Source organism: Dermacentor andersoni, chromosome 2 (genome assembly GCF_023375885.2).
Source record: "Dermacentor andersoni chromosome 2, qqDerAnde1_hic_scaffold, whole genome shotgun sequence".
Lineage (NCBI taxonomy): Eukaryota > Metazoa > Arthropoda > Arachnida > Ixodida > Ixodidae > Dermacentor > Dermacentor andersoni.
The window spans coordinates 104,856,701-104,878,171 of record NC_092815.1 but is presented as its reverse complement, the minus strand read 5'-3'; the positions used below and the strand labels follow the sequence as shown (position 1 = coordinate 104,878,171).

Here is a 21,471-nt window from a genome sequence, read left to right as displayed (position 1 = left end):
GCGAAGTTGTCTCGTGGTGTAGGTTCTTGAGAGAGAAATGGGGACGCAGCGGTATTCTTGGTTTGACGTCCGAGCTGCCTTATCTGCTTAATCATTTTGTGTGATACCACAATTACCTGGTATCCATTGAAAAGAGATATCACGGCCTTTTTCTCTTAAGTGATATCACTGCACACATTGATATCACTGATATCACTGCACACATTGCAAGGCCGGCCTTGAATCGCAGAAGACTGCCCATTTTCTAGGACTTTCAGCATTTATCACATGAAGCGCGTCGCGGAGAGCCGCGAGCGCTGCAGCTGTAGACGTAGTGACATGGGTAGTCTTGAACCGTTGGGTTATTCTCATTGTTGGTATAACTACAGTGCCACCGGAACTGGTTGATGTAGTTGATCCATCAGAATACACGTGTGTGCAGTCGCTGTATTTCTCGTACAAGAGAAGTAAATTTAGTTGCTTGAGTGCTCATGACGGCAAGTCCGACTTTTTCTGAAGTTCTGGGATTGTAAGGTTTACTTGAGTACGGAGCACACACCATGGAGGAATGGACGCTGTCTTGCCGCAGGTGCGTAACCTAACCCGAGAGAGGCCCGGTGCGCGAAGACAGTCGCACTGAATATCGTGTGGGGCCTATATCTACTGGGAGACATGCGAGGTGGTGGGTAGGGGTCAGGGCGAAGTGTCTTATGTGCCCACGCATCGTTTCAATGGTAATGTGCGTTCTAAGAGTGGAATCTTGAGCGACTGCAATAACTTCAGTCGTTGACGCACCCCGCGGTAGACCAAGGCATATCTTGAGGGCTTGGGCTTCGATGCTTTGGATTATATTCAAGCTAGTTATGCAGGTGCTGGACATGACCGGTAGGCTGTACAGCAGGAATCTAATAAAGAGGACCCTGTACACTTGCAGCATAGATTGTATTGGTACTACCCAGGTCTTTCCTGCTAGGAAGTTAAACATATGGCAAATTACTGTCAGGCGTTTTCTCACATAATTCACATGAGTGGTCCAGGACAGATTTCTGTAAATGACCACCCCCAAAATTCTGCGACTCGTGGTGCATGAGATCAGTTGTCCGTCGACGGATATCATGTATGGAGAGATTGATTTCCTGGTAAACGCAACAACTGCACACTTTCACATGTTATATGAGGTCATTGTTCTCGAAAGTAGGATCGTGTTAAAGTGACCGCTTTCTGAAGCCACTCGCGAAGCTGCAGTCCCGTCACAGCCGACGTACATATGCAAATGTCGTCGGCATAGATGGAGAGCCAAACGGTGCATGGCAGGATGTCGGCGAGTCCAATGAGCGTTAGACTTAAGAGCGTAGGGCTCAGAACTCCGCCCTGAGGCACCCCATGGTTACTGTAATGCTGGGAGGTCTGGCCATCCTCGGTAAGTACGAAAAAGGATCGCTTATGTAGATAGCTACTTAGGTAGAAATAGACCTTGCCGCCAAGTCCTACTGCCTCTAATGCGTTGGAAATCGCTTCGTGCGTTCCGTTATCGTACGCTCCTTTAACATCCAGAAACAGGGCGGCAGATAATCTTTTGCAGGGCTTCTGGTGCTCGACGTACGTCACCAAGTAGATAACGTTGTCTATGGAACAACGGCCACGCCTGAAACCGGCCACTGCATCCGGATATACCTGGTAATGTTCGAAGTACCATTCTAGCTGTGCTGGAACCATCCTCTCCATTAGTTTTCCGATGCAACTGGCAAGCGCAATTGGTCGGTATGATGCAATGTCTACAAACGACTTGCCAAGCTTGAGCAGCGGAATCAGGCGACTGGTCTTCCATTCCTGGGGAACCGTACCTGTCTGCCAGGAGCTGTTGAACAAGAGCAGGAGCACTTTCCGAGCCTCTTCGCCAAGATTACATAGGGCACGGTAGGCTATACTGCTGGGTCCTGGTGAAGATGAACGCTTGCACAAGGCAAGTGCAGCTTAGAATTCGTCCATGGAGAAAGGACTGTCCATGCGGGGGTCGCGTGAAATCGGTGAGTGGTGTATCGTCAATGTTCCAGCGGAACTAGTTATGGTACGCAAGAATTAGAACTAGTGATGAAATTACATGCACACGGGCTCAGCCAGTGACAGAAATTTGCTCGCAAGTTGCTTTCTCGCATAGTTCGCATTTAGAGCCACCACTGACTTAGAAAAAAGGTCGCTCGGTATGAGGGACTAGTTCAGTAACAACTTGGCAGATCAATTAAGGGTCTTTCTTCGCATCAGACATATTATTCTGAAAGTGCTCACGTTTCATTTTTCGGAGTTCTGAATGGACCACGAGCAATGGCGGAGCGAAGTCCAATTTGTCAACTCGAAGCAAAGGCAAGACAAATTCGACTTCGCTCTGCCATCTGCTAGCCGCCTGGTTAACTCAGATGGTAGAGCTGCTGCCCTGGAAAGACGGTGGTCCCGGCTTCAAGACCCGGACCAGAACTAATTTTTCTTCAACTGCGAGGCTTTTCTTCGAGTAACCCGTATGAGTTTCCTTTGTAGCAATTGCTACGAATAGGTTGATTTCTCATTTTCCCTTAATTATTTACTTCTCTCCAAATTGCGGGTTTCCGCAGATCTATTACGTCAATGTTACATACTCTGGGACCTCCTTCTGTATACTTGTGTAAGCATGTATATCTACTTAATTATTAAAGAAATAAACTGAAACTGAATGTTCACTCATGTTGTACGATGGTGCGTTTGGATGGTGCCGCTGCTTCGTGGAAGATGAGCAATGGCCTATGCATGCTGTAGTGCGTGACATAATTGAACAGTGCCACGTTTGGTAGACATCCATACGTACATGTGGTCGCTAACACTGTTTCCTCTTGATATGAGTCGTGATCAACCGTACTCCAGTGGGGGTTGCGTATGGCGTGGCCGCGCGGGCCCTGTCTTGAAAGCGATCTACGATTGAGACAGAGTGCACCGAGTACTGATAGCTTCGTGTGCGTTGTGTTCTAGCCGCTTAGTTCGCGTTGAAACGAGAGGCAGCACTAAGGTCAATACGCTCGCTGCTGCGGTCCCTATCTTTAAAGCGATCGTCTTACGTGACGGACGGACAAATGTACGAAAGGACGAACGGATTTCCTCGTTGAATAGGCATAAAAATGCTTACGCACTTAAAAAAACAAATTATCTTCATTGCGATGCAATATTTGCAGCGGTGCCGTGGAAACGCGCATTTGGGTTAATCGGCTGTCGAGCTGCGCGGTGTATTAAACGAGCTTCAGAAAGCAAAAAACAAAAACAAAACAAAGTTTTAAAAACTCCACGACCGCTTATTTACCCCTGCGTGGATGAATGCAAAAGCATTGAGGCCACATCAGCAGAAGCGCGACGACGTCCGGCGGCGTCGCTGGCGGAGTCACGTGACTCTGGCGACCACGTCAACAGAAGCGCCGATACGTCGCGTGACCAACGGTGTTCGTCACAAACTGCGCACAACGCAAGGTCGTGGGTTCGAGAGAATTAATTAACTATATCCTAACTGCACGTTCATTAACTTCGACTTAATTGACATCAAACGTCGTGGGTTCGACTCCCACCAAAGGTCGAGGGTTCGTAGCCTCAATTGAAACCAAAGGTTCGACTCCCACCTAAGGTCGAAGGTTCGTAGCCTTTTCGGACCATCGTGTGATCACGCCGACAACGCCGGATTTTCCGCCTCATGAGCAATATAATGCTTTCGCGTTAAAAAAAAGAAACAGATTAGGAAGAGTGAGCGTTACGACAGCGTCGCTATCTCAATTCACGTCCACGGCAGTTCATATACGAGACCCATGAGGCTGTCATCAAATAGCTGCACGATAAGCCGCAGTGGGCAGTGCGGAATGCAATCATGTTCTTGTACATTATAAAACGAACATTTTCCTTGCCTTTTCGTTCGAGACTGGAACGCTAAGGTCATCACAAAAATTCCGCTGTCGCTTTTTACATGATCCAACAGACGAATGCGACGCAATGCCGTACAGCGCGTAACATCGCTCTTTCCGGGTGCGCGTGTTTGAATAGGCTAAATTCCAATCGTTTACGGTGCTCCGGGCTGCAAGCAACCACACGAAGCCAACAGACGTCGAAACCAACGAAAGCATATAGGGGAAATTAGCTGTTCGTATTTTATCTTGGTGCGCTATTAGTGATGAATCAGGGTTAAGCCGGACGTTAAGCTAACGTTCATCAGGGTTAAGCCTGAAGCTTCACGTTCCTAACAAATTAAAAGGGAAATTATTGTAAAAAAAACTTTGCAGCCTCTGTGAGCGACGTGACGCGTGTCACACGACCACTCGCGCTACGGCGACGGCTGTTCGTCCGCCCATAATTATTTGGAATTTGTGTGGGTGTGCCCACCCAGCATTTACAGTGCCATGACAGCCATGGCAGCATTGATAGCCATCGCGGCGGATCGGGAACACGCTTGCAACCGTAGGCATCATGTGGCCTTTTAGGCGCAGGCAAATAGGCCTATAAACCATCGCATGCTAAAGGCATCAAGGCTATACCTGAAGTCGATATTCTTGCCGTTCAATGAAGGAGAACAATCGGGGGAACCGAAGGGCTGTATTTCCATTCACAACCGCACAAGACGCCAAGAAAAACATAGTGGAAATTTGATGCTCCTCAACTGAAATGTTGTATTAAATGTGAATGCGGGGTAAAACATTAGGGAGTCAATTAGAAACTTGGAGTGCACATTAAAGAACACTCAAACGGTGACGTCTCTCCCATGAGTGAGCGTTTCCACTGAGTCATGACAACGCTGAATCGAGGATAACAGTGCGATGGTCTTGTTCGCAGGAATCTGTTCTTGACCTGTCCTTCCCGTTCTCTCCTTCTTTTTTTCCTCTTTTGTAAGAACGACTTGGTTGGCTGGGTCGACCTGGGCGGCTCGTATGTCGGCCCCACGCAGGACCACATCTTGCGCCTGGCCAGCGAGCTGCAGGTGGACACGTACAAGATATTCGACGACCTCAAGAGCCTGCACTTCAGCGAGGCACGTATTATACGCGCGCGTTCGTTGTTTGTTTTACCTTCGTTGCACGTGTTTCTTTAGTTACGGTATCTCCCCTCCTCGCTAAGATGTCAAGTCGTACCCGGGCAGCTATCGCACATCTGATACCTTAGAGACAGCAGTGTTGCGTAATTTCTATACTTTTGGTAGGGTTAGTTGCTATCAGATGTTGCAGTTTCATTTCATTCCATTTCCATCATCGATTATCAATCAATCAATCAATGAAATCAATTATCCATCTACCAGTCAGTCAATAACATAGAGCTGCTCGCATTCTGCTGTAGCATGAAACACTGCATCATGAAGAAATGAGAAGGCTACGTTGGTATTCAGACAATTCCTTGATAACTTGAGCCTTGTATGTGCGAGTACAGATGCACAGCTAGGCTGTTCTGTAAAAAGTATTACTGTCATTATAACCGTAATAATGATGATGATTATAATAATAATAATATTAATAATAATAATAATAATAATAATAAATGCTATGCATTCATACACGCACAGGGCAAGGCGTACCCGTATGAATCTACGTGGGCCCACTTCGGAATCAGTGATCCTCTGGCGTGGTTCGACATCAACTACGTCATGCGTAAGATGGACATCATGATGGAGCAGGTATACGTTCACAATGTGCTTGTCATACTGCTCACGTGAAAAACAACGATGCGATACAGATTTAGCTATGAATCCTACATGAAGAAAAAAAAAAAGGCGGTTAGCTGCAAATACACGGAAGGGCCTCACCGATTACAGCTTCAGGTCAACGTTACAGACGATATTAACCTATGCAAATACTGAGCATGATAAAGATTACATAGTTTAATCATCTTTACGGAGAAAAGCTAGAGGCTCGCAACAACTGTGTCTGAAATGACCGGGCTTCCTATAAACCAGGTACCTTTTGTTAGTGTAACAACATTTTTAAAATAGCCTTTGTCAGGCAGCACAATTCTAATTCTTGAACTGTATTACTCGACGAAGCGACCACTACTACGATTACTACCACAATAAATCGAAATGCATGACTGATTAATTATCAGAATTATGCAGAGAATTTTTTTTTATTTGTCGAATATTTATTTTGACTTCACGCGCAAGTAATGTCCGACTTTTCGAGTATTCCAGCTCAAAGGCCAGAATTGTGCTATATGTACTGCAGGTCACTTAAAAATTACGTATACCTAGTCTAAAAGTATTAATAAAAAAACGATGTATGTAGCCCATTCACAGTTATCTATAATAAAGAAAGACCTAGCACACGACTGCGCTGAACCTCTCCTTCCCCCCCCCCCCCCCCGGCACTAGTGGTAAGAATCCCTTACTCTGCGATCAAGCATTCAGTTGGCTTTGCATTTCCCTGGCCTACCCATCGACTATAACTCATTTGAGTACCCTTTTTGTTTACACTCGTAAATACAATAAACGGAGGTTATCGTATACATCCATCTATTGTATAAGTAAAATGTGTGTAATTGTTGGCGATGACTGTAAGCACAGTATTGTGATCTTGAAAGTGCGTATATATACATTGGCTTTGAAAACATGGCTGCTGAAAACAAGCGTTGTAGAGTGGATCACATCTGTTCTACGTTTGCTGCTGCTTGAAGATGAATTAGACTTTTCCATTAATGGTAAAGCTCGGCATAAACTGGGGCCGTATTCTGTAGCGGTTCCTTTGGGAACCGGTTCCCTTTGGCTGTTACGTCTGGATTACGTCACTCGGAGAAAGAGTGGAACGGGGCGGCGTGAGGGGAACCAATCAACGAGCGGCGGTCTGCCGGAAGATCACGTCATCATTTTTGTTTGTACTTAGGGGACGGTATAGCAATTGAAGGATGTTGCTGGTTTGATAAAAAAACATTGCTTTGTATAGAACACTTGCAAATATATTTTCAGTAATAAATGTGAGCTTGCCGCGCAGACCGCTACTGGGAGTTGTAATTTTATTTGTGTTGTTTTCTTATTTAGTCGCTAGGTGGTGTGCCATACGTTATGCAAACAAGTTGCCTCGCTTTGTTTACGTTTTGGACTTGCCAGTTTGCGCGCCGAATCCGAAACTGGGTCCTCATGTTTGAGCGAGGCAGCGCGATATACTCGTGTCATTTGTTGAAGAGCACCCCTACCTTGCGAAGGCGTCGTGTGTGCTGGGTCAACAGCTGACGGCGGCGCGCAAGGAGGAGCTCTGGCAGCAAGTGACTGCCTTGCTGAACGCTGAGGGCCCGGCAGTGAAAACTGCAGCCCAATGGCGCGGCGTGTGGAAGAAAGATGTGTATAACGCCCGCCGTGATGCAGCCGCCTTGCACGCCGAAAGCAGGTAAGCACACTCGTTGATGGAGCTTTTGCGCACCATATTCTAACAAACGTGTTAATCACAGAGGAACCGGAGGAGGCAGCCTGCCCGGACCGCGAGGGCGCGTCCTCTCCCTAGTTGGAAGGGCGAGCGCCATCGGAGTCTGCCCGCCGTTCTTCGAGCCCGACGAAGAGGTGAACATCAGCGCATGAGTTTCAATAGGTCAACGCCAAGTCGACGCGCTGTCGCGATTTATGGCAACACACACGCTTTTAATTTTTCAACTTTGCCCCGTGCGGTCCGTTTATGGAACGCACTACCAGATACCATTGCATGCCAATATAAACACACTGCATTTCGCAATCTGCTAAACGATCAATATGCCGTTTCAACCGTCTAAACACGTCATGTCTTTTGTAATTTTCTTGCATTTTTTCTACAAGTTAAAGAATTTCAGTGGTCCCAATTTCTTTACAATACTTACCACTGTATAACATGCAAAAACGTTTACAATGTTATTATGCTATTATGTTGTTGTTTACCATTTATTGTTATTGCTCTACATATTGTATTTGCTAATGTAATAATTTTCCATGTTCTGTGCGTACTCCTTTCATTATGCTGATGTTTATTTCTTTCCCGATTCCATACTAATATGTTACCGTATTTCCCCATTTACACTATACCTTCTCGAAGGCCTGTAAGGTACATGTAAATAAATAAATAAATATTTACAATGTTTGCAGATGACTGTATAGTATATAGGGTCATCAACAGCGAATCTGACCAACAAGCACTACAACACGATTTGGATTTGATTGCCATATGGTGTGAAAAATGTCACTGAATGAGAAAAAGAGTGTCCACGTCACCTTTACCGGGAAGAGCTCATACGACAGCAATCGTAACACTTAAATAATGCTACTCTTGAACAAGTGTCAGAATATAAATACTTAGATGTATTTTTTTCTGCTGATGTAAGGTGGAACAGACACGTTACTCATGTTAGGAACAAGGCTGTCGGAGCATTAGATTTTTTGAAACGTAACTTTAGTAGCTTGCCACAGAAACTTAGGGAGCAACTGTATTTCACACATGTGCGCAGTACACTGGAGTATGCGTGTGTTTGCTGGGATCCATATGCTACAGAACTTGTAGATAAACTAGAGAAATAGCAGAACAGGGCAGTTCGGTTTGTCCTTGGCAATTATGACAGGATGCTTAACATGACAGAAAGCAAAAAAGCATTAAATTGGCATCTTGAACACCGTCGCCGAAATCTCAGATTAAAATTTCTTCATAACATATACCACTCTAATACGGGGATAGCCAGGTAATTGTATTTTCAGCCGCCCACATATGTTTCTAAAAGGCGAGATCACAAATTAAAAATATGTGAGATTCCTTTTGACCCTCTATTGCATGAATTATGAAAGTCATTTTTTCAGCTTTCATTATTGATTGAATGAACAAACACGACTGTAATAATAAAGATAAAGCTTTGTGCCAAATATGGCACACCATGAAGATGGCTGAGCGCTCTTGCTGCCATGGGCGGAAAACAAAGCTTCACGGACGGTGGCCTTTTAATGTGATGTGGGGAATGAAATGAAACAGTTGTTTGCTGCGTTCAGACACAGATGAATGTTTCACTTCCTCTATCTTACCAACGACTTGTTTGTGCAAGGTGGCCGCTTACATCTTTGTTTCTTCTCGTCAAATTCTGGCCAGTGGCTGACTTGGTCAGATCGGTCGTCTTTGGGTGGCATTGCGGCTGCTGGTCCCTGTGCTTTTTTGACTTGAACATGGAATTCGATGTCCTGACTAGAAGTCCTTCCTGGTCGCTAGTTGGGTAGGCACTTGTTATGCGAGGTAAGGCATTCTGCAATTTCTGCTTTTAATTGAGCCAGCGGTAGTACTTGTCTCCTCCTAAGCTGCTCCTGCACCCTCCTGTACAATACCCATGCTGTTACTACCGATAAGTCTAGCATAGGCGTAAAAATTCGAAAGTGCCATTTTTTCGACATCTGATATGTATGCAGTAAAGTCCAAACAGAGTCCAGCAGGTCGACACCACCCATGTGCCTGTTATGGACCTTTACTACGCTGGGGCAATCAATTTCGTGAAACACCTTGGCGGAGGTAAACCAGCGCTGAGTCTTTTGGACTGGATCTCTCCCAACAAAGCTCGACAGAAATGTCACGGCGCGGTTATCGTATCAACGCACACACGATAACTCTACGTCATCTATCGCGCTTGTGAGTGCCTCTGAAGCACCACTTCCTTTACATTTCAGTTCCTTTTCACTTTTCAGGCAGCTGTTTGGCAGACAATTCGCCCTCACCGTACCGATCGTCAAAATTACATCTTGTGATAGAGTGACCTGCAGCTTCGGGCTATTGAACAGATGGCAGCACGTTATCATATTTTGTATTTCAAGTTCATACTGTGCACACACCGATTTCGGTTTCTCTGCTGTAGTTGCAGGCAAAATTGAGAAAACTAGTAACTGCCTTGAATTGGCGAGGCCAAAAAATATGCCACAATAATTTTTCTATGTTTCTGCGGTCGAACTTTTCAGAGAAAAAAAAAAACCAATTGCTCGTGTTTGCCCCCTCCGAGTTTCACGTCGCATCCCAAAATCTACTTCACCTCTGTTTTGTGTATCACTCAAGAGATGGCAGCACTTGCCCATAATAAGTGCGCATAACTACGAGATTTACTCTGACGGTATCACATTCTCAACTGGGAATCTCACACACACAAAAAAGAATGGTAACCAGTATGTGCCAAATATGGGATGCCATGCAATAGAGGGTTAAAAGCGACGCTTTCCGCTACTCTTTCTATGTTCGTACTACAAGAGACTGGAATACTCTACCACCTGACACTGTCTGTATTTGTTCAAATGATGATTTCTTCCATGCTTTATGAATGTAATTTTGAGTGTTCATTTATATGAGTTGTACCCTCCCTGCTGTAATGCCTGAATGACGAAGCAGGTACCCAATGAATAAAAAAATAAAGAAATGTTTCACTGTCATGATTTTGTTTATATTCTAGCACCTTGTTAAGCAGCAATTACGAGCATTATGTGAAATCATGCGTGCAAGAAATGCAATGTTGAAGCAACTCTTGAGTTTAAACAAAGCAGTAGTAGGCATGAGTGTCTGCTATTTAAAGAAATCCTGCTCCAATAAGTGCTTGACATGTCTCGTTTGTTGCTATACGTTTCAATATGTGCTATACAGATTGCTGAACGACATTTCAGTTGCTGTGTAACTCATGCTGTTCTTGCGTGTCACACATGAACAGACATCTACAGCTTTGGAACAATGCATACTGCACAGTAAAATAGGCATTGCAAAGCAATATTCAACAATGCAAGATTGGTTGCCATTCACCTTGGAAATAACCTTTATTTAAAGAAAATTCCCTGGCGAGACAATATTCAAAAGCACAGTGAACAAAGCAAAGGAGTAACATAATGGCACATGGTTATTTGTCACTGCATGTGTATCTGTCATGCTCAACATAGACAAATCATGTGCTTTTCACTACTGCAGTATGCAGCATACTATGATTAGCCACATGTGAGCACACGCAATGTGTTATGTTGAAGTGCACGGCCTATTTACTTTCATGAAAAGAAAAATAAAACATATTACACCAGCACATGTCTCCGCCTCATTTGCCAGCGAATGCACCGGCGCACACTTTGCAGGTAGGCAATGCGCAAATTTCTGGGCAGCCGAAACACACCAACTATGGGTTCACGCACCGCACGGCCTCTTTGAAACAAAGCTCGAGAAGGCTGTACAGGGTGCGCCTGCGGTGGCACCTGTACTTGAAGCGGCACTTGTGCCTGGGCTGGCTCCTGTGCGCTATCGTCATGTGCACCGTCGTCATCTGGGTCGTCTGGCAGAGGCACGCCTGCTGCAAGGCAGAGGTTATGCAGCGCTGCACAAGCTGCAACAATAGTGGCTGCTTTCTGAGGCGAGTAGTGGAGCACCCGATGCCTCTGCAGGCATCGGAAGCGGCTTTTGACGACTCCTATGCACCGCTCAACGGCATTTCGCATTGAGGCGTGTGCCTCATTATAGCGCCCCTCTGCCGTGAGGCGATTTGGGTGACCAGGCACAGGAGTCATGATCCATGGCTCTAGCGGGTACCCAGAGTCCCCTGTAAAGTGTTGCATGTCAGTGAACGAAATGGATACATTAAGGCACAATGCAAGAACACAGTCTACGCCAAGGCCCTTTTACAACAGGAGCGGGTCTTGGATTTATTGTTGCAATATCTATCAAACATTTACCTTCCCGGAAAGCTGTAAAGAAAGTTTGACTCATTTTAAAGAAAAGCCCAATTTCACCTGTTGTCTTGGCTGCAAATCTCATTCTCAGGTTAAGTTGGACATGTAATATTTATTTCATACTCGCGGTTTTCTGCTCCGTTCATCCCATTTGCCCCTCCCTAAATGTACATCCTCCGCTAAAACTTATTAGCTCTTCTCTCTTCAGAAGTGTTATTTTATAAAACACTTCTAAGGTCTACTCTCGAATATGCTGCCAGTATCTGGGATCCTTGCTCTACCTTTCGTACCTCTTCTCATGAAGGTACCCAAAATCGAGCTACCCGTTTGATCCTTTCTAATCACTCCAGCACCACATGTCGCTGCAACAAAAAAAATCGCACACATTGCGACACAAAGAAAAATAGCGCAACTTGCACCATTCTACAATATATACTACACCGATCACTAACGTCGATGCCGAAAGTTTCACGCACACGCTTATTCCTTTGTTCCAAGGACAGGGACCAGGTCCCCGAGTCCATTGTCACCAACCCTTTTCCACCATACTTGAAAACTGACATTTTGACGTGTTCTGTAGAATTCCACTCCTGCCTGTAACGCTCCACGTGGCATTCAGTGTATTGAAATTAATCAATAAACAGCATAACATGTCAGCTGTTGTATACATGCTGGTACAAATATCTGCCTTTTAAGAGAGACTTGTTTCTCTCGATAGTCGCTGCAGGTTCATTAGGTACTGCTGCATTCACAACACATTTCTAGCAAATCACGCTTTCTTAAAGCTTGCTAGGATGCAAAACTATTTGTCTGTGAATGTTTTACATGTGGAAGAAGCACTGCTACTTTAGGTGCACTTACCAAGCAACACTTCTCCATGAAGTAACAGGCCACGAGTGAGGCGGCGGCGAAATGCAGAACAGCTCCAGACGAAAGAATCGTGGCACGATCCCGGAAACCGTGGGTCAATTGCCAGGATATACAGCTTCGCATCGCACACCTCATAAGGGAAAGCAAAGAGAAGGTGTCAGTGCCACTGCAACAAATATCTGGCACAATCTTTTGCTTACAACACTACTTGCCAATCAGTTACTGTTCAGTCAGCGAACACAATTACAGAAAAAGAGATATCAACATACGCAGTAGGCAGTTGAACTAATGATCAGCATGATAACAATGTCATCTTAACCTGCAAATGAAATGTTGGCATGTGTACACATGCTCATGTATGGCGTGCGGTCACAACACAATGTGCAAAATAATTCCTTTGGTTTCTTCCGTCCATATTGTATAAGATTCTGCTAAAGAGTTCCACCTGTGTTTTTTTTTTTTTTTCAGACAAAGTGCCTATTACAAGCGAAAGAACGCGGAAACAGCATGTGCCGTATTAACAGCTAGAGCAAATGGGTGTCCACACATTCTCATTCTCCCTCACACCATTTTCATTGATGGGATGCTCCTTTTCACGTTTACAGTCTGTTGCCACAATGCTTTAGTTTTACGTCGAGTAAGAATCACAAGGGCTCGTCTTCTGTTAGGATCGCTCGCAGACGAAGACTCCCTTCACTGCTACGGCGTCTATTCCGGTTTAAGTCGCGCGTAATGTGTTTACATTGTAGCATCGAAAAGGCTATTCAACTGTGATTAGAGAGCACTGAAAAAGTGCGGCCGGGTTCTATTGCCAAGATCAAAGTCGTCATTACACATACAACACAAACGCTACTTTCTCGAATAGGAACGCAAGTATTACCGGCAATTGATGAAAAATAACGAAACGAAGTTTTTTACAACGTGCACTCGCGCAATCACATATCGAAAATATTTGTCAATGAACAATACTCACGACCATGCAGTTGAGGGCGTAATACCCTTTACGGCTCCAGTACGATTCCGTTTCGCCGGGGCCGAGCTTCTTAGGGCGAACGATGGCTATCAGACTCCCGTCCACACATCCTAGAAATCCTGGAATTTTTCCACGGCTAAGAAAGCCTTCCTTGACGGCGGCTTTCTAGGCCGTGGATGGGAATCCAACCCATCCTTTTTCTTTGCCCACAACCGTAATGGCCTTGGCGACGGCTGTAATGATCCGGCTGACCGAAGGATGCGACAGTGCAATCGCTTCTTCATTCCCGACGCACTGTTGAAAGCTCCCGGTGGCAAAAAACCGCAGCGCGCACAGCACTTTCATCGTAGCGTCGACACCACGAAATCTTTGAGGTCCGAGATGTCCTTCCAGCTCATCGCAAAGACTTCACACTATGTCTTTGGAGAGCCTAAAATGCCTTCGAAACTCTTCTTCGGCCATGCCGAACGCGTTGCGTCGTTGTCTTTCGGCACTCGCCAGCAACACAACCAAAGGAGCCGCCATTGCCGTCTCTGTCTCGTCTCGTCTAGGTGCCGGCTCGTCAGCTGGCGCGAGATTAGCCGGCAGCCACGGTTGCCCTAGCAACCCTCGACATCATGCTCGCCCCCGCGCGCGACCCTCGAGAGAACCACTTCTCCGCGGTTCCTCTCCTAGCAGGGAACCGGTTCCTTTCCAGAAGATTGGCAACCTGTGTGACGTCATCAAAATTTGTCGTCCCGCCCACCAGGGATGACGACAACGAAGCGCCGACCAATGGCAGCAGCCAAAAGGAACCGGTTCCAAAAGGAACCGCTACAGAATACGGCCCCTGAAGTGTGGGAGTTTGTTTGCATGGCAGGAAACAGCTGCCAAACGAGCCCGCTGTCAAGTCTTGCTTAATATCTCTTTATTTTTCCTCTTTTTTAAACCACGTGCAGATTAGGAGGTGGTAGCAGAAGGACCTTTTGTTTCTTGCGGACGCATCAGGCGAATCGTGTTAACATAACCTGGAAACCTGAAAAAAAAATGCATTTCTTATTTTCTCAGTAGCGAGACCATGAACGGTAGTCTTGGTTCAAGACTACCGTTCATGGTCAAGACTACCGTTAACGGGAAGCTACCCAAATGAGCCAAAAAGTTGTTTCTATATTTATTTTTTATTTTTTGTTATTGTAAAAAGTGTGCATACACTCGAGGGTAATACTTTCTTGCCCAAAAGACAGACAGAGAGAGAGAGAAAGAGAGAGAGAGAGAAAATCTTTAATGGATGCTTGGGATGTTTGCCTGGCCACGCGTGCTATTTCACGTGACGAGGTCGACGTGTAAAATGACGCATTCACGAGGAATGCACACGCACCCGATATACACAAGCACACACAGCAACGAGTAACTAATTCTCCGGTCCGGGCCAGTATCTGAGAAAAGCTAGAAGCGGCTTCGTTGTGCGCAGAACTGCTTCAAAGTCCAAATACGTGGTGCAACTAACCCGCCGTGGTTGCTCAGTGGATTGGTGTTGGGCTGCTGAGCACGAGGTCGCGGGATCGAATCCCGGCCATGGCGGCCGCATTTCGATGGGGGCGAAATGCGAAAACACCCATGTACTTAGATTTAGGTGCACGTTAAAGATCCCCAGGTGGTCGAAATTTCCGGAGTCCTCCACTACGGCGTGCCTCGTAATCAGAAAGTGGTTTTGGCACGTTAAACCCCATAATTTTTTTTTCTTTACGTGGTGCAACTCTGAAGAGCTGCTACGTAATCTTAAGGCAGATTTTAGAGTAGCACTTAAGGCCGCATAGCGCGTGCCCCAAAGTAGTCCAATAATGTTTTAAATTGCAAATATGCACTGGTATAGTTACTACTTGGTATAGGTTTCTTCATCGGCAGCTTGAAATTGGTACACCTCAAGCGGGCCCAGGTTTAAGTGCAACCGATCAGGCATACACAGTAGACTTTCATCGCCTTCGTGAACGAGGAATTCATCAGACTTGCCTCTGTGCAGATTGCCGCCGTGGATCCGTGGAACTGTCCACACGCTGCAGAGTGGGACGCCATGACGCTGCAGAACTTCTTCGAGAAGGAGTCGTGGACTAAGTACGTAGTCGTGACCCAATGCTCGCAGGACCGACGTTGCTCAGTCGGCATTTTTATTACCCTCTCGAAGCTGTGTGCTGATCCGCGCTCAAAAGGAGCACTGCCACTCCGCGTGCCGAAGCTGTCGCGACTGCATCTGTGAAAAGTAAATGTTAAGGCGTGGTTCCCTCTACTTACTCGGGTTATGGGTTACTATACGCATACATTATTGGAGATCAGGTAACTACTAATAATTTGAACAGACTATGGGACACGAGAACACAACACGAAAAATTTGGTTTAATATACATTGTAGAAATGCTTCACAGTAACTATAGTGGCATTTAGTGCTGGCGAGTGGAAACACAAATTTGCAGCCTCGATCACTCGGTGACCTCTTACATCTGCCGCGTCCACTTTCATTAGTCAAAAGCTATCTAGGGCCGGTATAACGTAACGACAGGTTTCACTCGATTCTGTTCCCATTCCCTATCATCCAGCACAAATGAACGACCGCCGGCCGATCACGGTGATAATGTATTCACGCAGTGAAGCTCGCGAAACTCGTCGAAGCGTAAAAAAAGAAAAGAATTGGAGTAGGACCGTTATGTTATCCTGGCCTATATATCGACACGGGTACATTTCATTTCTCGTCCTGCATTTGTATTTATTCTATGCCTCTTAGTATCCGCCGTGGTTGCTCAATGGCTATGGTGTTGGGCTGCTGAGCACGAGGTCGCGGGATCGAATCCCGGCCACGGCGGCGGCATATTGATGGAGACGAAGCGCGAAAACACCCGTCTACTTAGATTGATGTGCACGTTAAAGAACCCCAGGTGGTCAAAAAATCCGGAGTCCTCCACTACGGCGTGCCTCATAAGCAGAAAATGGTTTTGGCACGTAAAACCCCACAATTCAACTTAATACCACTTAGTACCAACTCTAACTCTTTCTTTTTTCGCAGATATAAATCCATTTTTAATCATAATCGCTTCTAAACACAGCAAATACAACATCAAACGGCGTGACGAAACCGGCATGTCTGTACCGTCACGCGCTGATTTCCTTGCCAGTCTGTTTAGAGATGAACTTCAGAAGTGTGACGACGGGTTCAGGCACAGGAAACCAATCGTATGGACGCTGGCGCACATTAAGCTATAGGTGCAGGGCAGACGAAGGAAATGCCGGTCTGCGTGCAAATGTCGGCGCGTTAGTCGTATACCTGTTAGCCTGCAAAGCGCGCCCTCGTGCACAGGGGCTGCCGCGACTACCTGAGCGCCATGGCGCAGGTAAATCTGTCCAGCGAGCCGAGCCAGGTGTCTCTGCTGTGGGTGTTATGGTACATCAAGTGCTGTGGAGGGAACCGCAGGATGTGCTGCATCTTCAATGGCGCGGAGGTAAGCCGCTTCATGTCCCCCTTTATAGTGACGAAGCCTTCGCGCAGCCGAACTGTGTGAGGAGGACGGACGCTGGCAGCGATAGGATCGTTGAGTCGGTATACTGTGTTGAGGCCACGGAGTAAGTGGTTGAGGCTTCGTGATGCTTCCAAGAGCAACTCGCTAGAACGACGCGCGCTGGACGGGTTCGGCAGGCAGCCATGGTCTCAGGGTGCCGTTCTTGGCCAATGGTCTGATTCCACGCAACTGTGCGAGGTAGGCAACGAACACCTTACTTGGCTTCCATACTTGGCATGCGGGATTGGACGAGCCGCTTTAGTGAGGCCGCTCGGTAAACTACATACGCATCCACCCTCTCCCTTCTCCTCCTCTTCATCGTTCATCACTTTTGCCCCATTTCCTCTTCCCTGCCAAGTACCAGGCTAGAGCGCATCAGCTTACGGCAATCTATCGGGGTTCTCATGTAAGCAAAATGTATCCATATCTTTATAAGAGAAAGCACCCTCTGTCGAAAAAAAAATAAAAAAAAGTGTTAGTTCAGAATTTATCAGGCACTTTTTGTAAAGCCTGTCAATTGTACTAGTGAAAATATACAGGAACCAATTTTCGTCAACACACCAGCTCTCCTGAGTAGTACACATGCTGGATTGTTGTATAATGTGCGTTACATGCCAATGATTCTTTTAAGGATAAGTGCAGGAATTTTGGGGCAATAATAAGAGTTCGCTAAAGTTTTGCTGCGTACTTCTTTCTGCGTACTTTATTTTCTGCACATTTTTAGACGACGACGAAGTGTTTTTTGATACAGCGCCGTTCTTTCTAGCTCCAGTTTATTTCTGTGAAAATTTAAGTTCATCCGCAGGTCCTCGCTCCTTGCTCGGTAATGATGGAAGTGGACCATCCCGCACGTCTGCCGGCGATGGCATCGTCAGCGGCGGCCACCTCCAGGAAGCTGATCGGTCAGCAGAGCGACAGCGACAGCGAGGACACCCATGTTTACTCTCTCAGCAGTGAGGATACTTCCGATGACGACTTCCAGTTTGTGCAGAGCCGTAGAGCTAAGAGAATGAACACCAGGACGTCCTCATTGTGAAGCACGCAAACAGTAAGACACGCGCAGAGGCCGGACACCAGTACCATCATATTTGTGCCCCTGCTTTTCACCGTCAACATGAAGCTACTTAACAGGGAATCTGTGTCGATGTGACTGGAAGCCCTGGTGCCAAATGAAATATCGGACATTCGAGTGAACACCCGAAAAATTTACTGGCGGTTATGTCCAACATACGGCTGCTATATACGACCACTCTACGCAGCGTAACGAACCTCGATAGCATCAAGGTGCGCTCTTGCATTCCTCTGGGAACTGACGTAGTGACCGGTGTTATCTACGACGTAGACGTCGCCATCCTTAATAATTTCTTGCCGATTTTTATCTAGCCAGCCAATGATGAGGTCATTGTTGATGTTAAGCGGCTAGGCAGTTCGCGCTGCGTGGAGAATGCATTCAAGTGTAAATATATGTAAGGTGGGACACTTCAGACGTGCAATGCGGCCTTTAATTGCGAAACCTCTTCAGTGGCGCAAATCTGGGATGAAATCGCATGAAACCGCATGAAACTGGGATACGTGACCAGCGTACGCGAAAATCAGGCAGCATGCCTCCGCTGCGCCGAGCCCCACACTGCGGATAAATGTGGCGCGAATGTAATGAAGCGTTTAAACTGCGGAGCGTCACATGAAGCTTCATCGAAAAAATGACCACATATTAAGAAGGAAATGGTCATTTTGAAAGAGATGGCGAGAGATCATTCATCTCATCGCGAAGCCGCCGATAAAATGAGGAAGTGACGTTCCCGTCGCCGGCGCTCCTCAAGGAAGGCTGCTGCCTCTGCGACGCGCATGTCAATTCCTACAACACCACCTCCTCCTCTACCGCCCAGGCTAGACACTGTGGAAAGGACCGCGAAGAACAAGGCCACCGAGAAGACCACATCTGCCGAATCTTGGCTGGCTCTACCGAAACGACAGCATTCACCAACAGAATCACAGCAAACTTTTGCTGGACAACCCCCGACGTCTACCGTCGGTGATTTGTGCGACCAAGACAGGCAAGTGGCTGATATGTTGCAATCGCTAATTAATACAATGCGCATCATACTGAACAAGCTGCAAACACCAGCAGCTCGAAGTCCTCTGAAAATGCTGGATGCGCTAAATCCAGTGCTTGCTAGCATCGTTTAAACATCATGGCTCTACCAATAGTCCCCTTCCGCACTGAAGTTAAAAGTGCATCGATCTTTCAGTGGAATGCCAGGGGCCTAAGCACCCGTATAGCAGACTTTCGCCAATTCATTTTTACAAATCGCTTCCCCATACTGGTCATTTACGAACCAAATACATTACTCTACTCAGACTGTCCGGTTACGAATCTTTCGTCTCGTCCACATGCGGTGCGAGCGCAAAAGTAATCATCTACATCCGCACGGACTTAACATATGCCGCTAACGCGGTAGAGCCTCATGATGACAACCAATATGTCTGTCTGAATGTGCAAAAGAAGGAAGTGTCATTTACACTAATGGGAGCCTACATATCCCCAGCGGGTCACTTTGACGGCGAACGACTTAAGAAAATATTACTAATGAACAATGGCCCCTGGGTTATCACAGGTGACTTTAACGCGCATCACCAGCTATGGGGAAGCCCTAAAACTGATTACAGAGGCAGGAGTCTGGCCTCCTTTGCTGCCGACCATGATTTGTGTTGTGTGAATGACGGCAGCCCTACATTTCTGCGAGGCACGACCTATATTAGCTGCTTGGACTTAACTGTGGTGTCACGACGCTTTGCCTCGAGCATCCAATGGTTTACGGACATACAAACACATGGAAGCGACCATATTTTAACATACATAAAGATTAGAAGAGTTCAGCAACGCTCCTCTACTGTCTTGTGTACATTTGATTGGTCAAAGTTTAAGAAGGATATGGATGACGCATGCCGGGAAAGCTTTTCACACACTATCGAAGATGCAATCACAGTGACATTGAAAACATCCATCTGCTCGCTTACAAGGTCAGCAAGGCGAACAGACTTGGACATGGAGCTGGAGAGGCTGCGTGCGGCACGCCGACAGGCAGACAGGAGGTATCGGCGCACGAAGTCCGTCTTGGACCTGATGGCTTCAAGACGCATACAAAGGAAAGTCCAGCGTCGTATGGATAAATTGGAAGACAAGCGATGGAAAACTTTCGCTCAAGTACGGGCCAGGCTTCATCGGGCGGCAACCACGACAGCGTCTTATCTCCGAGAACAAGGCCTCAGTGTGTCCACTGAAAAGTGCGCATTTGTTGGCTTTACGTGCAAACAAATGTCATTGTATCCTGTTTCAATCAATGGTCAAGCTGTATCCTCTGTTCAGATTCGTCACTTTCTGGGTGTCATCATTGACCGCAACCTCTCATGGAGCCCTCACTGCTTCTATCCGAAGAAGTTAGTTGCCATGGCTCAGATCTTGAAATTTCTCTCCGGGAAAAACTGGGGTACACCAGTCCATTCTATGATGCAGCTGTACAGGGTACTGTTTCTCGGACCCCTACGTTACAGTCTACGAGTGTTGTCAAATACATGCAAGATGAACTTTCGCGCTTTGGAGAACATACAAGGTCAAGTCCTATGCACGTGTTTAGGGCTGCCTCGGTGCACCTCAACAGCAGCAACAATTGCCATCGCGGGAGACCATATGATCCAGACACATGTAGCTATCGACTCTCTCAGAGCGCACATTCGCCATCTGTCAAGGATCCCCGGTCATCATTTGGCCTCCCTACCAGCTGAGAGACCTCAAGAGACCTTTTCAAGAGTGATTAGCGCTCATCAAGAGTGCATACCGTCATCTTTTACACCGGCGGCGAAGCCTTCATCTCCCCTGTGGCGCCTGCGACAACCTCAAGTGATTTTTACTATTTTTGGAATTACAGAAAAGGCCAATCATCCATCGCCGGCTCTGAAGCAACTTACGCTCCTATTACTGCACCAGACGTATCATGACCACATACATATATATAGTGATTGTTCGACTTCCACCTACCAGCTCAACTACCGCATTCGTCGTTCCAGCTAAGCAGGTTACAGTTACATTCAAATTGTCACACATGGCTACATCTACGTCGGCAGAACTTGCAGCTCCCATGCCGCTATGACGTACGTCACCGAAGAGCCAACAGAGAAATGGATCGTATTTTGTGATTCTAAGGCAGCTCCTCACTATATCAAGTCTGCATTGCATCACAGAACTTACGAGCAGATGATATCTGACATCGGGGAAGTGCACCACCATGCACTGGAAAGAGGGCACAACATTATATTTCAATGGATTCCTAATAACTGTGGCGTCGTCGGCAACAACCTAGCTGACAAGGGTCTGCCCACGAAGGTACCCAGACGCGTCCAACACCTTTAGCGAGGTCAAACGTTGCCAGGGAACTTCTTTTACTTGCACGCAAAAAGTCACAAGATCCCTGTAGTTC

General features: G+C 46.5%; 1 protein-coding gene and 2 long non-coding RNA genes across 4 annotated transcripts in view; 2 read left to right on the top strand and 1 right to left on the bottom strand.

Annotated features, from left to right (window-relative positions):
* Positions 1–21,471, top strand: part of LOC129380162 (amine oxidase [flavin-containing] A-like) — a 70,143-nt gene that overhangs the window by 28,031 nt on the left and 20,641 nt on the right. For both annotated transcript variants that reach the window (XM_055076689.2, XM_055076690.2), the window contains exons 3-6: positions 4,868–5,005; positions 5,531–5,641; positions 15,472–15,563; positions 16,798–16,939. In XM_055076689.2, the coding sequence (XP_054932664.1) occupies positions 4,868–5,005; positions 5,531–5,641; positions 15,472–15,563; positions 16,798–16,939 (483 nt within the window). The remainder of the gene's footprint in view (positions 1–4,867; positions 5,006–5,530; positions 5,642–15,471; positions 15,564–16,797; positions 16,940–21,471) is intronic.
* On the top strand, positions 6,679–10,992 carry LOC140216130 (uncharacterized). The gene is made up of 2 exons (XR_011892810.1): positions 6,679–7,340; positions 7,402–10,992. It is a non-coding gene; the product is annotated as an uncharacterized lncRNA (long non-coding RNA).
* On the bottom strand, positions 10,717–13,962 carry LOC129387594 (uncharacterized). Its single transcript, XR_011892809.1, has 3 exons — positions 13,473–13,962; positions 12,491–12,629; positions 10,717–11,499 (listed from the first exon to the last, which is right to left on the bottom strand). It is a non-coding gene; the product is annotated as an uncharacterized lncRNA (long non-coding RNA).